General features: G+C 31.4%; 3 protein-coding genes across 3 annotated transcripts in view; 1 reads left to right on the forward strand and 2 right to left on the reverse strand.

Annotated features, from left to right (window-relative positions):
• Positions 1 to 1,545: 1,545 nt before the first annotated feature.
• LOC107472005 (metal tolerance protein 9) lies at positions 1,546 to 7,313 on the forward strand. The gene is made up of 6 exons (XM_016091576.3): positions 1,546 to 1,770; positions 2,595 to 2,707; positions 3,939 to 4,184; positions 6,061 to 6,141; positions 6,220 to 6,450; positions 6,661 to 7,313. Exons 1-6 carry the CDS (start codon positions 1,548 to 1,550, stop codon positions 7,006 to 7,008), a joined length of 1,242 nt encoding a protein of 413 aa, XP_015947062.1. The 5' UTR covers positions 1,546 to 1,547; the 3' UTR covers positions 7,009 to 7,313.
• Positions 7,314 to 7,627: 314 nt separating this feature from the next.
• On the reverse strand, positions 7,628 to 10,369 carry LOC107472004 (pentatricopeptide repeat-containing protein At1g53600, mitochondrial). Its single transcript, XM_016091575.3, has one exon. The coding sequence runs from the start codon at positions 10,259 to 10,261 to the stop codon at positions 8,159 to 8,161; it is 2,103 nt and encodes a 700-aa protein (XP_015947061.1). The 5' UTR covers positions 10,262 to 10,369; the 3' UTR covers positions 7,628 to 8,158.
• Positions 10,370 to 14,867: 4,498 nt separating this feature from the next.
• Positions 14,868 to 16,364, reverse strand: part of LOC107472037 (vestitone reductase) — a gene marked incomplete in the record, with an annotated part of 3,347 nt that continues 1,850 nt past the window's right edge. Inside the window, 2 exon segments of the mRNA XM_016091610.3 lie at positions 14,868 to 15,108; positions 15,845 to 16,037. Coding sequence (XP_015947096.1) covers positions 14,967 to 15,108; positions 15,845 to 16,037 — 335 coding nt within the window.

Below are 16,364 nucleotides of genomic sequence, written 5' to 3' on the forward strand. Positions count from 1 at the left end.
ATGTTTCTTTTTTTTTTTACTTTGTCTTTATGCAGAGAAAATTTGTTAGTAAGTGAACATTCATATTTGATTTATTAATTATACTTTGAATGTTATAGGTCTATTGTTATTTTTTAATTTAAATATAGAAAAATTAATAAAATTAAAAAAAAACTTCAAAAGGAAACATATTACTTAAATGAAACAAAAATATTAAAATATTTAAGAAGTTAATTAATTTTAATTAATTTAAGTTTGAAATTATGAATGATATGGTATTCAGTTTGATGTCAAATAGAAACTAAAATGTTAATGGAACATGGCTATGGTGCACTGTGCAAAGATGAAGAGAAATTGGTGAATTAATTTTGGCCTATTTTATAATTTTGGGGAATTTTGGGAACTCTATGGATTTAACCTTTCCTTAATGTTGTGGGTATTTATGTAATTAGGGACTTTTGTTGGAGTTGTAGTTAAATAATGAGAATGAAGTTCATGGACCATAGTGAAATTTCTCGATTTTTATATTTAAATTTTTAAATATTCACAAGAAAATCTAACTAATAATATATTAAAAAGTGAAAAAATAGAACACTATGAAAGAGATAACAAAAATCCTAATAGAAGACACCTAAAAATAATTTGGTTGAGTCCCAAACATTTCATCACATCAGCAACATTCCTACTAGTTTGGACAATGATTTGACTTTTTTTTTAAATTACCTTGATAAAAAAAACTTTTAATAATTAAGATAAGATTTTTAAAAATGTAAAATTATTATGTGAATTACACGTTTGTTAATAATCATAATTTAATTAATAGTTATAGATTAAATGTACAAAATAAAATATCAATTTAGATATATAGAAATTAAATATCTTTTTTTTTCTTTTTACAAATCTTATTTGTGTGTGAACCACACGTATATTATATATTTAAGGAAATTAGTAATCTATCCTAAGTGGATTATTCCATTCATATGAATAACTAGACTAATTTAGAAAGTGGATTGGGTATGTTATAGTTTATAACCGATGATGTGGTTGATCAAGCTAAGCATGCATTCTCCATGCTTCCTTTATTACCACTTATTAGTTTATAATTAATTTATAGTGAAAAGTGAGATAGAGTTAATTTTATGTGAAGTTGATAATTGATGAGAATTATTCGTCAAATGATTTTACAGGTTTGACTAAATTATTATCTAACGGTTCTCAATTATCAACTTCATATAAAAGCAACAATATATAATTTTTCATCATAATTTATAAAATATTGTATACAGTTTAATTATTTTTGCTATGTAGCGTTACTTAATTGGATGCACATATAAAATTATTTTACATTAACAGTATATTAAAATTAAATTAATTTATATATACCATAAATCTTGATGTAGCATTCTCCATGCATTCTTGGTTACTTTTGATTTATATATTTATATGAAAAGTAATAAAGTCATAAATAAAGTACAAGAGAAAGAAGCCATTTACCTATATTTGACTTTTCTAATTTCTATAAATATATGAATAGAAATTTGCAAAGGTCATAAGCAATAACGTGCAAAATGGAGAGAGAGAATAATAATAATGATAAGAAGAAGAAGAATGGAAGTAGTAGCAGTGAAGAATGTTCAAACTATAGAATGGAGCTTCTTTCTCCAGAGGCAACTACTGAGAATGTTTCAATGGCAAGACAACCTTCATGGAGGATCAACATGGATCAATATCGATTACCACAGAGGAACATCATCGACTCTCGTTTTGGTCTTTCTTTACTACTTGCATTAAGTACAATACTGTACCCTTGTATATTTTTACTAATCTTTTTTTTTATTCTAATTATTAATATTGCAAGTGTGAGGAGTAGTGTATGAAATTAGTCTCACATTAAAAGAAATAAGAAAAGAAAAGTAGTAAAGATGTTATAAGACGAGAGACACGTTAATTTACTATTTTAAGGTTTTTAAATTGAAAGTGGTGTCTTCTCATTTTATGTTTTTTTCTTTGATTTCTTTTCGAAATCTCTCAGGTGGTTGCCTCACAGTAACCTGACACTAATTTTTTTTAGAATTTAAAATGTTTAAAATTTATTAGCATTAAAAATTTATAGTATTTTTAGATTTAGAATAAAAATTTATTAATATCAAAAAATTAGTTGATATTGATCTAAAAAATTTGGCTTTCTAAATAAACTTTTTTCTTAATAAGTCTTTTATATTCACCTAAAACTTTACCTATTTTACGAATACTAAAATTTCGTTTAATCCTTATTTATTTATTCATTCATTCATTTTTTGTTTTCATATTTACTATTTATTAATACTAGTGTAATAGTATTAAGATGTCTATCAATTTACTTTTTTATAAATTAAATATGGACAATGGTAGTAATAATAAAATTTTAAATTTAACCAAGATGATAAGTATGCTATATGTAAAAAAAAAAAAAAAATCATGTTTTCAATTTTGAGTTAACAAAATATTTTTTTAATTATATATGATAACCGCCATTTTAGAAAAGAAAATTTATACATCTATTTTTTTATATATCCCATTATATATAATAGATTTTTGTTTATGAAATTTTCATGTCTGAAAAATGAAAATTGTAGGGAGACAAAAGAAACTTGAGGAGTACTACAAGAGGCAGGAAAGGCTCCTTAAAGGGTATCAAGAAGTGGATTCATTTACTGACTTGGGAATGTTACCTTCTCAAATGACCAAGGTTTCTTTAACTTCAATTTGAATATTCACCATTTATTTTGTATTTTAGTAAAGTATGAATTAGGTCCTGCAAATTTTAATTTCGGACTAATTAGTTTTTATAGAAAATGAAGTATTAATTCGGTCTTTTATAATAGTAAATAATAAATATATTATGTCATTCTATTAATTTATTATATAAAATTTAGCAATAATACTTATATGTATCATTAATTACTGTTAGGGGTGGAAATAGGCCAGGCGGCCTGCCAGGGGCCTGCAGCCTGGCCTGTGTTTGGCCTGGCCTGGCCTGGCCTGTTATAAAATAGGTACAGGCCCAGGTAAGTTTAAATTTTTTTATAAATATTAAATATATGACATATTACATATAAATATTTTTATTAAAAAATAATTTTTTAAATAATATTTTTATTTTTGTAAAAAAAAATTATCAGGCCTTTTAACAGGCTTCAGGCCAGCCAGGCCTAGTACTTTATAAAGAGTCTGTAACAGGCTGCAGGCCAGGCTCAGGCCAATTAACTGTATAACAGGCCAGGCCTGTTAAGAGCAAAGTCTGGCCTGGCCTGACCTGTTTCCACCCCTAATTACTGTGACATGTTTATTTATGAAATATCGTCCATAGATAATAATTTTTGAAAATTTTTTTTTACCTATTTTGATAAAATTGTAGTAAATAAAAACTTAAAAAATAATAATATTTTACTGTCTAAAATAACATCATTTTCATGCTCATATGACAATAATAGAATATCCACTATTATAGATAACAAAATATATAGACAACATTATTTAGTTTCACACTATTTATTAACGAAAGAACATATACATATTCATCGTTTATTATCGTAAATGATCTAATTAATTTTTTTTCAATGACTAATTAGTCCAAAATTAAAATCGTTAAAAATCTAATTATCACTTTATGCTAATTTTTTTAGTAAATTTCCAATCTCATTGCCAAGATAAAATCATGTATAGGTATTTAAAAGTGATATTAATATCTGGTTGCTTTTAATTAGTATAAATGAACGACATAATAAATAGACATCATAAAAATATAAATATGTTTGATTGAACTAAAATTTAACTATTTTTTGTATACATAAACAAATTATTAAATACATGTGAGAATATAAAATATATATTAAAAATAAGTTAAACAATAAATATATTTATATACAAACTAAATATATAGTGGTTGATAAACAAAGAAATGTATTTTATATTTTCAGGAGGAGATGAAGGAAGTTGAAAGGAGTGAAAGAGCAGCAATATATGCATCAAACATAGGAAACATGGTGCTGTTTGGTGCAAAAGTGTATGCATCTGTTGAGAGTATGTCACTGGCTGTGATTGCATCAACACTGGACTCACTTTTGGATCTCTTGTCTGGCTTCATACTTTGGTTCACTTCTTACTCTATGAGTAAACCAAACCATCACAAGTACCCTATTGGCAAGAACCGCATGCAACCTGTGGTATGTCTTCTTTAATTTTCTTAGCTTTTATGTTTTTTACGGTATTTCTTAATCCGGTAAGTTAATGACTAATTTATCACAATATCGAACTCATTTAAAAGTTTATCGTTGGTCAATAAATTGCTGCATATACAAGGTAGGATTCGAAACTCCGACACTTGTTTAAGCGGACTATTGAGCTAACCATCAGACCAATTCAACTTGATTCTTCTATATGCAATATAATACACAAAGTTCAATTGAAATCTATCCAAGATTCCTTAATTATTATGGGGATGTTTTGTAGAGAGGAATTATTTTATGTTTGGAAAAAGATTTGAAAATATATCTGTTTGAAATGATACATATTTAAAAGGTCAATAACAAGTGCCATATTTTTTATTAATTAAATAATTTTTTATTTATTATATTTTATATCAATAGTTTTAATTTAGAGTTTAATATTTAGAATTTAGAATTTAAAATTTAGAGCTTAAAATTTAGAATTCAGAATTCAGAATTTATAAAATACTATATTCATTTTTTGCATTCGCCTTTAGAAATAATTAAACTATTTTCTTTTTACTATAAAGGATTTAAAGGTTGACAATTTTAACCATAAAGTATATAAACTAATTTGATACCCATCAAAATTGAATTAGTTAGACAAAGATATCTATCTAAGGACTAACCCAATATTTGATGGATTAAGCTTTTTTAAAGCATAAAAATTGATAAAGTTTGAAAATAAAAATTTAATCATTCTTTAGTTAAGATAGTAGCGTTCAAATAAGACAGAAATTAATATTCAATAGTAATTAAATTATTATTTTGTGACTTTACAATATTTCTCACTTAGAGGTTTTTTTTAATATTCGATGGATATTAAGTTAGTCTATGTCTTTCATAATTGGAATTTTCGTCAACAATTAAATTTATATATTAAAAATAAAAAATTATTCTATTTTCGAGTATTTTGTGTTTTTCAAAATAATTTTCACCCAATATTTATATCTAAGTATTCCCGCTTTCTACATGCATGGGATGGAATTGTATTATTCATGTGAAAATGTTTTTTTCCCCTTATAAAAAGACAAAATTACACCATATGCTATATATCCATTATTGTGATCCACTTGGTGAAAAAATACAAAATATTTTCCTAAAAGTGCATATATCTGCTAAAACTATTTCCTGTGGCATGATAACGTTGCGGAAATCCTATTAGCAAGAACAAAACAATTAATTCATCTATCAATAATAGGGTTAATAATTAAATTAATCATGGAAAGATTGATTATTCTCTAATTTTATTTTTAAAAAGTTTTGTCAATTAAATTAGTTTTTTAAAGATTATAAATTAATTATTTTTATTTTTCTGTCACTCAATTAGTAATTTCTATCAATAAAGATGATATAAAATATTAACTGATAATATACATGACACCTACTCACCTAGCATGTGTAATTGAAGTCTAAACAAATATCTTTATGAAAATATATCAATTTAGTCTATTTTTTCAATTAAAAAAATTATATTCTTAATATAATCTAATGACACTAAATTGATAAATTTTCATAAATATATTTGTTCAATGTTTAATTGAATATGCTAAGTGTCATATATAATTTGAGTTAACATTCTATATCATCAATTATTGACGAAAACTGATAAGTGAGTGACTACAAAAATGATTAACTTATAATCTTTAAATAACCAATTTGATTGATAACATCTTTCAAGGGCGTCTTTGGAAAATGTCAACTTTCAAGGTCGTATTTAAAAAACGAGTCATCCTTTATGACTAATTTTACTGTTAACGCACCAATAATAGCATTGTTGTGAGTATGTAACATTATTGCTATTCTAAAATTATGAATTGTGTGATTTTGATAGGGGATTGTTGTATTTGCATCAGTCATGGCCACTCTTGGATTACAAATATTGTTTGAATCAATTAGGCAAATCATCACCAAGGTACACATCCAAAACATGCTAATTATTCATAACCAAAGTCACTACTCATTACCTACCATAAAATTCATTCACTGACAGACTCAACCAGAGAGGGATCCTGTAAAAGAAAAATGGATGATAGGGATTATGGTGGTAGCATCTTTGGTAAAACTTTTGCTCATGACTTATTGCCAAAGGTTCAAGAATGAAATAATTAGGGCCTATGCTCAAGACCATTTCTTTGATGTCATCACAAACTCTATTGGCTTAGCTGCAGCTGTTCTTGCCATCAAATTCTACTGGTGGATTGACCCTCTTGGGGCTATCTTGGTAAATTCCATACTAATTACTGCAGCTGTTCTTGTGATTTTGATAACCCTAAATACTTGTTTGTTTCACTCTTTTTAGTTTATCGACTCTGTTTAATTATTAATAAACCTAAACAGTGAATGAGATCATTGTTATAAGATGGAGGGAGTAATAATTAAAGTAATTCTCAATTTTGTTCTAATAATTAACATATGTTGAACAATTATGCAGATAGCTATATATACAATCAGCAACTGGGCAAAAACAGTGATGGAGAATGTATGGTCATTGATTGGAAGAACAGCCCCACCAGAGTACATTGCAAAGCTTACATATCTTTGTTGGAACCATGACAAAGAGATCAAGCACATTGACACAATGAGGGCATACAGATATGGTTCCAATTACTTTGTTGAGGTAGACATAGTTGTATCAGAAGAAATGTCACTTAGTCAAGCACATGATATTGGAGAGTCACTTCAGGAAAAGCTTGAGAAATTACCTGAAATTGAGAGGGCATTTGTTCACATTGATTTGAACACCACTCATAAGCTTGAGCATAATCCTAAGGTGGTGTAGCATAGCAAGAAATTGATTAAGCTATATTCAGTGTAATAGTAATGGTGATTACTTATTGATTACTTCGCATAGAATATTACACGCATTTGCTTCAAAAAATAAATTATGGGTGAAAGAGAATGTAGTGTTAGTTCTGTAAAACAATTTCTTCAAATGTATGATATGACTTTCTAGTTTCTACCAAGCATCCACACAGACAAATGAAATTTCCAACTGCAAGAGAGAGTCACTGTCAACTATCACTAATTTACCCAAACAAAACCAGTATTCATGTAAAGAAAAGATAAACATGCCAAAGGTAATCAAAGAAGTAAAGTTCAATCTTAGTTCGACTCAAAGTAACATCAAACAACATATTTGATTGATTAGGTGAGGACATTTTTAAGTTTTTCATAAGAGTCGTTAGTTGTTTGGTGAATTCTAGTTGTTTAAACAGAATTTTCCCATCCATCAACACTTCAAAATTATGACTGGAGTATTGCAAATGTTTCCAGTAGTTTACAGTTTATACTGTTTATAGTTGATAGTTTACAGAATTTTAGTACTTGTTGGCAAAACAATCGGATCAACAAGTGCTTTCTTTTTATTTTCTGGTGAGAAGAATAATTTCATTGATCAATAGAAACAAATGCAGCTTGAAGCAAGTACTAAAATTTGCACAAATTATGCCTTGGTTAAACAATATACAATGGCTACAATTATGACTTCTACTTGGTGACCTATTTGTTTCTATCAATAACACTTGCAAAGGTGGCAACAGTAAAATATGATCAAATGCTACCTTTACAATATCAGAAATGGATGACTTTGGTCACTAAATCACTTTCAACATGGTGATTTTTCCCGTTTCCAAACTTCTCTTGCTGTTTTGATATTCTTGCCTTCTTCAGAATCCGACTTTTAAGTCCATGTTATCCGCCAATAGGGTGCAGACATGCAATAACCGGAACCTAAACCAGAAATCTCATCGATCCGCTATTGAAGAGCATGATTTGTTGAATGCTCTATGTTATAACGCAGTTCTTTGGATCTCTAGATTGGTATAAGGCAACTGATGTTTTAAATTGAGGAAACTTCAGTAACTGCAACACCACCGAGGTTCCAGGAGATGTTCATTAACTAGAATGGTTCACATGGTTGACTCGGCATATTACAACAGCATCTCCTTGGCCATAGTCAATATAGTGGTGTTTATCTCTTCATTATCGCTACGTTGAGCTCCGGCAAGAAACAGATGAACCTCATCTTTCAGGGTAATCCAACTATAACCCGGATTTTTTCTAATTCCTTTTAAATTCTTAGTCTTTCTTATTAAGTCACCCTCAGTCTTTCTCCCAGCAGCAGAATACAAGTCAGATAATACCACATAAGGAGTCGCATTTTCAGGATCCAGTTCGATCATATGCTGAACAGCAAGCTCGGCAAGGTCAAGACGCAGGTAGGTCCTGCTCGCAGCAAGAATAGCTCCCCAAACCCCAGAATGCGGCTTCAATGGCATTGAACCTATTAAATTTATTGCTTTGTTTAGCAAGCCAGCACGACCAAGGAGATCAACCATGCATGCATAATGATCAATTTCTGGCTCAATTCCATATCGAGATTTCATTGCGTTAAATAAATTCCATCCCTGTTCAATTAGCCCTGCATGAGTGCAGGCCGATAAAGCAGCAAGAATTGTAACACCATTGGGTTCAAGGCCTTTATTCTGCATGTTCTTATATACACCGAGAGCTTCTTCACCAAAACCATTTTGTGCAAACCCATTGATGATTGAGTTATAACAGATGACATTTGGTTCAGCAACATCTAAGAAGATCCTGTAAGCATCCATAACATTTCCACACTTAGAGTAAAATGATATCAGAGAATTTTGTACAGAAAGATCATATTCCAAGCTCGTCTTTAGAACACAGGCATGAATCTGGAGCCCTTGGTTCAAAGCTACCATGGCAGCCGAAGCTGCTAGAACACTGCTAATAGTTAGAGGATTCGGCTTACATCCTTCACGATTCATCCGAGCATACCAATACAAAGCTTCCCAATATACCTTATTAGTCACAAACCCAGATATAACAGCAGTCCAAACAAAAGTGTCTTTCTCTGGCAACATACCAAACATCGCCTTGGCCTCTCCAATTCTTCCACTCTTAGAGAATCCAGAGATCATGGCTGTCCAAGAAATCAAGTCTTTCTCCGGCATCCTCTCAAAAAGCCTGTAAGCTGTATCTACTTCATCTCCATGAATGTATCCAGAAATCATAGAGTTCCAGCTAACCACATCCCTTTTACTCATGGTACAGAATATTTTGCTCGCTGCATCCATCAAACCGAATGAACAATACATTGTAATAAAAGAATTACTCAAAAAGCTATCAAATTCAAATCCCATATGCGAAACCAATGCATGTATCTGCATTCCCTCCCACATCCTTCCACAACCTCCACAACCTTTAAGCAGAATAGTCATTGTTGTGGAATTAACTCCAACCAGGCCTTCCCTCCTCATATCCAAGAACAATCTAAACCCTTCTTCAAAGAAACCTCTCTCCATGTACCCATCAATCATGGCGCTCCAAGAAACCACATTCCTCTCTGGCATTCTGTCGAACAATCTCCGAGCACTGGCAACCTTCCCGTCCCGGCACAAGCCATCAATAACAGAACTCCAAGAAACAACATCCCTCTCAACCATGCCTTCAAAAATGTGCAACGCCTCCTTCGTTTGGCCCATCTTGAAGTACCCATTGATCAGCAAATTCGAGCACGCCGGGTCCCGGAACTCAACCGGGGTGTCACAGTACAACTGTTCAGCCCTGTGTATCATTCCAGCCTTAACAAACCCCATGATCATGGCAGAATATGAAACCAAATTGCGTTCCCTCAAAAGGGAAAAAATCTTGTAAGCATTGCAAACATCACAACCGTTGCGAATATAAGCAGAGACCATGGCGTTATAAGAAGCAGTGTTTCTTCGGGGCATTTCGTCGAACACCTTGCGGGCATTTGCAATTTGACCGTTTTGGGCATAGGCAGTGAGCATGGCTGTCCATGAGACTGTGGTCTTCCGGGGCATTCTTCGGAAAACTCCTTCGGCGGCTTCGACGTCGCCGTTTCGTCCATGTTGGGCGATTTGGTTGTTGCAGTAAATCAAGAAGTTGCTGCCATTGGCACATTTTGCAAAGTGAGTGTGATTGGAATGTGAGAGTGATGGCTTCAATTTGGTGATTGGTTTGTTGAGGTTTCTGGTTAGCATGTTTGGGTTCGAAGATACTGCAAACTTTCCATAGCGTCACACTTGACTCAATTACTAAGCATTCAAACTAAGAGTCATTATAATTTCTTCACAAGGTAATTATCTGGGTTAACCTTTGATCACAAGCCAGATAAGGATTAGTTAATGATGGTTTAAGAGGCATTAGAATTTGGGAAAAATAACATTTGTTAGGGTAGATATTCTTGGTGAACATTCAGGTGTTTTTGTAAAGTGAATAGTTAAAAATGGTTGGATTTTTTTTTATATAAAATAAAATAATTAATTATTTTTTTAGAAAAGATTTTTCAGTTTTATTTGTAAAGATACGATTTTTTTTGGAATAACAACAAATTCGCTATTTTCGGCAAACTCTATGATGAGTTTGACACACTGTTTAAATTGGTGGGATCATTTTTATTTGTCCCTTTATTTATTAATTTCTTTTTTCGTTTGGTAGGCGCCTCGGATCTTGTGCACCAGATGAAATCTGATGACACGGCCGCCGGAGCAGATTAGACCATATCTGAGACGAGTCGGGTTTGAGTACGTGGCCTATACGGTCGAGTTCGAGTACGATTGGTCGCTTGCCTCAGCATTGATAGAGAGGTAGAGACCTGAGTCCCATACATTTCATTTACTGTGCGGGGTGATGACTATCACCCGGCAAGACGTGGCCTATTAGTTGGGACTCATGATTGACAGTGATCCTGTGAGTGGATGCATAGATGGGTGGGAGTAGCACCATCAGAGACGGACCATTGATGAGTTATGTGAGCAGATTCTGGGTGTTGTTCCCGACCCAGAGGATAGACAGCCACAGACAAAATGGACTGTGAAGCTCACTTGATTCCACAACACGGTTTGTGGAAAGTTGGAGCAGGACGCCATAGAGGAGCGCCTGATGAGGTGCACGAGAGGATACATCATGCAGTTGATAGGGGGTATCCTCTTCCCCGATGCATTTAACTCTAGCGACGACTCTCTGTTTTGCAAGCCAAACCTTTCTGTAGGACGCCTTGTAACCAAAGTGATTCTCCACACCTCCTTGTAGAACTCTGATGCTGATTGTTGGATCGACCTTGACCATCGTGAAAATGTGTTGCGCAATCACCTTCGAATTCAACCTATGATGATCTTGCCCCATTGAAGTTTGCATGCAAGTATGAGGACCAGTGTATCTCCTAACCTCCTCCCACCTTTCTTGCTTTTGGTGATATGATATGAGTATGCTGCAATTATAACCGGGTCCGAATTGGATATTGACAAACCTCATTTTTAGGGTTTATCTTGTATTGATTTTAGGGGATTTTATCACCTTTCACCCACATTTATTCAATAAAATAGCATGGTTTTGTATATTCTCCTTTAATTGTGCTTAAGAGTGAAAACATGCTTTTTAGGACTCAAAATAGCTAAATCTAATTCACCTTGATTCCATTAGATGCCTTGATATGTTTGTTAAGTGATTTAAGGTTTAGGAGGCAAAGATTGGATCAAGGGAATGAAGAAAGAAGCATGAAAAGTTGGAGAACACGAAGAAATGAAAGAACCGGAAAGCTGTCAAGCCGACCTCTTCGCACTTAAACGACCATAACTTGAGCTACAGAGGTCCAAATGATGCGGTTCCAGTTGGGTTAGAAAGCTAACATCCGGGGCTTCGAAACGATATAAGATTTGCCATAGTTGCTACAAGTATGGTGGCGCGCACGCGCATAGTACGCGCACGCGCCGTTGCTGCCACCTAGTCCACTTGGAGCAAAACGTGGCCAGCGATTTTAGAAGCCTTGTGGGCCCAATCCAACTCATTTCTGATGCTATTTAACCCAAGGAGTGAAGAGGGAAACACATGTTAGTTACCAATTAGTTTTAGTTTAGCTTGTAGTTAGTTTCTAGAGAGAGAAGCTCTCACTTCTCTCTAGGATTAGGATTAGGATTAGGTTTAGTTCTTAGATCTAGATTTTAATTCATCTTCTTCTACTTCTATCTTTTCAATTCCTTGTTGTTACATTCATCTTCCTCTATTCTTTTGTTGTAATTTTCTTTATGTTGTTCTTATACTTTGACTGTAGATCCACTTTTGTCCTTCCTTTCTCTTTCAATTCAATTCAAGGTAAATCATAATAATTTTGTTCCTTTTGGCCATTGACTCTAGTTCTCACTAATTGAATTAGTGGAGAGTTAGGACTTATGGACTAGGATTGATATAGCTCATTTGACTTTCCTTTACTAACTAGTTAGAGGATGATTTAATGAGATTAATCCTTGCCAATTCTCATATTGTGGTTAGTGATTAGGATAGAGATCCTTGACCACCAACCCTTGCCAAGACCTTTTTAGGCTTTAGTTTACTTTCTTGCCATCTATCTTTCATACTTCTTATCAAAACCCCAAAATAATTCACAACCAATAACAAGACACTTTATTGTAATTCCTAGGGAGAACGACCCGAGGTTTCAATACTTCGGTTTATAAATTTTAGGGGTTTGTTTTAGTGACAAACAACTTTTTGTATGAAAGGATTATTGCTTGGTTTAGAAACTATACTTCGACGAGATTTTATTTGAGAAATTCTAAACCGTCAAAAATCCATTCGTCAGATACATCGTGCATTGTACTTCAAATGGTCACTCTCTACTATTTTGTGCTCCGCAGCCCTCCTAATGTTGTGCTGCTTAACTGCCAACATGACTTCTTCCTTGTTCCCAAATTGTTGTCCAACCTCAAACTTATTGCTTGGGTCTTCTTCAGAACCTCCTTGGGTAAACGACAAATCCAAAGTCATTGCATCGAGATTCAACCTCGTGAAATGATTTGGCCGATCATATGGTCGAGAAATGGCAGGCTGTGTCAGAGCAATCTGTGTGTCACCATAGTAGTTCATCTCCTCTTCTCCGTCACCATCATCAGGGATTTCGAGTGGTTCTTCATCAGCATCATTTCCATCATCGGGGTTGACTTCATACTGCTCCATCATTAGATCTCTGATAGCAGAATCGTCATGACTTTCAAGACCGTCATCCGTTAAGTCAACATTACGAACTTCAACATTAGATCTCTTCTGACTACCCTCAGGTGACATATTTAGATCCACCATCGTCCTTCTGATAGTTCCTCTAACAACTCCACCCGTCGGACTATCATCAACAGTATCTGCAGATGATTTTCGGCCACCGAAGTCAACAAGAAACACGTATAATTCCAACAAATGAATATTGACCCATCAGTTGTGACACGACCTTATAAGCCGTACGTCTTCTTCGTCGCGCAACCGGTACCTAATTCAAAACAATAGACATATCGCTCACAACAGTTGTTTGATAAATATACTAGTAACAGAGACAAAGACAACACAACTGTAATATACTTTTTATAAAACAAATTGCCATCTAATTCGGTCGGATATCTATAGTAAATTTTTTCACACTTTTAGATTTTTGCTGTCCGACGGAATGCAATGTCACATTCTTCAAAACTGTTAAACTGTTGACTTCCGGTGTCATATAGGTAATTATCGGTTGGCCTTATCTAAAAACAATTGAACATTTTTCATCATACACTATTTCACTATCGTAATGAATAGATAACAATGGATTTCCTAACATCGTAGCGACAATGTTAATAGTGAGAAAGAAAGTAAATAGAGTAATTGTAGGTACTTAATCTTCTCTCCAATAGACTTGCTTTTATTATCGAACTCATCCTAGAGTTCGCTGGAGGGGCGGCGAACTTACTGTTATTCCTCCCAAAAAAAATCATATCCTTAAAAATAAAGTTAAAAAATATTTTCTGAAAAAATAATTAATTATTTTATTTTATATAAAAAAATTCAAGAATAATTAGACGATTTAATTAAATTATTATTTAATAATTTTTAATTGTTAATTTTATATAAATTAATTGCACCTAAGTCTATTATTCTAAAATTCTATCAAACTATAATGAGTAAAGATTCACGAGCGTTATTTTCATATAAAGTTAAAAATCGAATTATTTAATAGTTTCTAACTTTATAGTATACTTATTATAACTTTTTTTAAAAAAAGTTATACCAGAATTTTATCGAATTTAATAGAATATAGCGTTAGTTTAGATTGTTTTTTTTAATAAAAAAATTTAAATACAGTACTGTTATTAAATTTAAAACATATTTAGATACGCCTTTAAAAAAAACAAATTATTTTTTTTAAAATTAGTAATACTTGGTTTTTGAAAAAACAAAGATAAAAGATGTTTTTAATATTTAAAAAAAAATAAAAATTTATCTAAATATAAAATAATTTTTATCGGTTAAAAAAATTATTTTAAAAAATAAAAAAATTACTCTTTTAAAGTCCAAACTAACTTATAATCCGATTTAAATATCTTCTGATTCAATTATATTTTTAATAAAATGTATTTGGATCGATAAAATGTGTGAGACCTAATTAGAGATATTAGACAATAACATAATCCTTTTAATTTAACAAAGAATTACCATATGCATGGCATGTTAGTATATGTTCCTCTTGAATCTTGATAAGCACAAGTGGATACAAATTAACTTATTATTTGTCATAAAATATTTTATGATGTAAGAACATTGTAAGATTCCGATGAGTGGCATATGAAATTGATGAAACTTAAAGATAATGATGTTGGGCACTTTATTGCTTTATTGACTTGAAGACTAAGATGGATCAAATATAGATACAATGTTTTAAATCATTCAAAGAAAACCCTTTTCCTTGCAGCATTCAATTGCATCTTCAAACATTTCCTCCAAGCTATACTTGAACACAAATCCAGCATCTGTGAGCTTCTTTGAGATCAATTCTGGTTGCTTCACTCCTTTAATTTCCCTCACCTCACTACATTAATAATCATCATTTACTTAGATTTTTAAAATTATACTATACATTTGAATAAAGTGGTACGAAGTTATATCAAAATCGTTCATAAACTTTATAAAATTTATCTTAGTTGTTCTATATATGAAATATTATAATTCTATATATATATAATTATTTTCTATATGGACATTTTCATATATATTGAAATTGGGTTAATAGTCAAATTAGTTTATGAAAAATAAGACATTTTTTAAATTCATTCCTAAAAGATTTTTTCAATCAAATTGATCTTTCAAAGATTGCGAATTAACTATATTTGTTCTCCAGTCACTTTATTAACAATTTTTTTCAAATATTGATGTTATAAAACGTTAATTGATAATATATATAATACCTAATATGTCTAACTGAATATTGAACAAATATATTTATAAAAATTTATTAATTTAGTCATTTTTTTTCAATTATAAAAATCTTATTCCTAATCTGACATAGTGATTAAATTGATAGATTTTCGTAAACATATTTAATTTAGTCCACGTCGAATTGAATATATTATGTGTCATTTACGTTATTAATTAACATTTTACATCATTAATCTTTGACAAAAATTGTGAAAGGAGTGATATGATTAATTCGAAATTTTTAAAAAATTAATTTAATTAAAAAAAAATTAAAAACAAATTTTAAAAATATTTTATCTATGAGAGATTAATTTCCCTAATAACCGGATTGAAATTAGAAGAGAACTCACTCTAAAGTTGGTATTTGAAATTGTGGATACTTGGCAGAAAGAAGTTGAGAAATTTGTTGAATAGATACACTGAATGGAGAACAATTATATCTGCCTTTTGGATTAGGATGCTCAAGCAGGAATATATGAGCTCTTGCCACGTCATCAACATGTGCCATATGCATACGTGTAACACCAATTTCATCCTTCTTCCCTGCACCACAAGTATACATCTTTTTCTTTTTACTAATAACAATAACAATTCACTTATTATTATTATTATTATTATTATTATAACTTTGAATGGGTAAACGCCAAATGCAACAAGCCATGCCACCTTAGTAAAATGATGACATATTCATAATATTGACATGTTTCAAAAGAATAATATTTTAATAAGTAGAAGGCTAGAAAACAATATTTTTAATAAAAAAAAATCAACCACCTAACCTTTCTTATAATAAATTCCAATAAAAAGAATAACCGGAAAATTTAGCTGACACAATAAGCAACATTATTATTTTTATTTATTAAAAATACT

The sequence above is a fragment of the Arachis duranensis genome, chromosome 10 (assembly GCF_000817695.3).
Source record: "Arachis duranensis cultivar V14167 chromosome 10, aradu.V14167.gnm2.J7QH, whole genome shotgun sequence".
In the NCBI taxonomy this organism is placed as follows: domain Eukaryota; kingdom Viridiplantae; phylum Streptophyta; class Magnoliopsida; order Fabales; family Fabaceae; genus Arachis; species Arachis duranensis.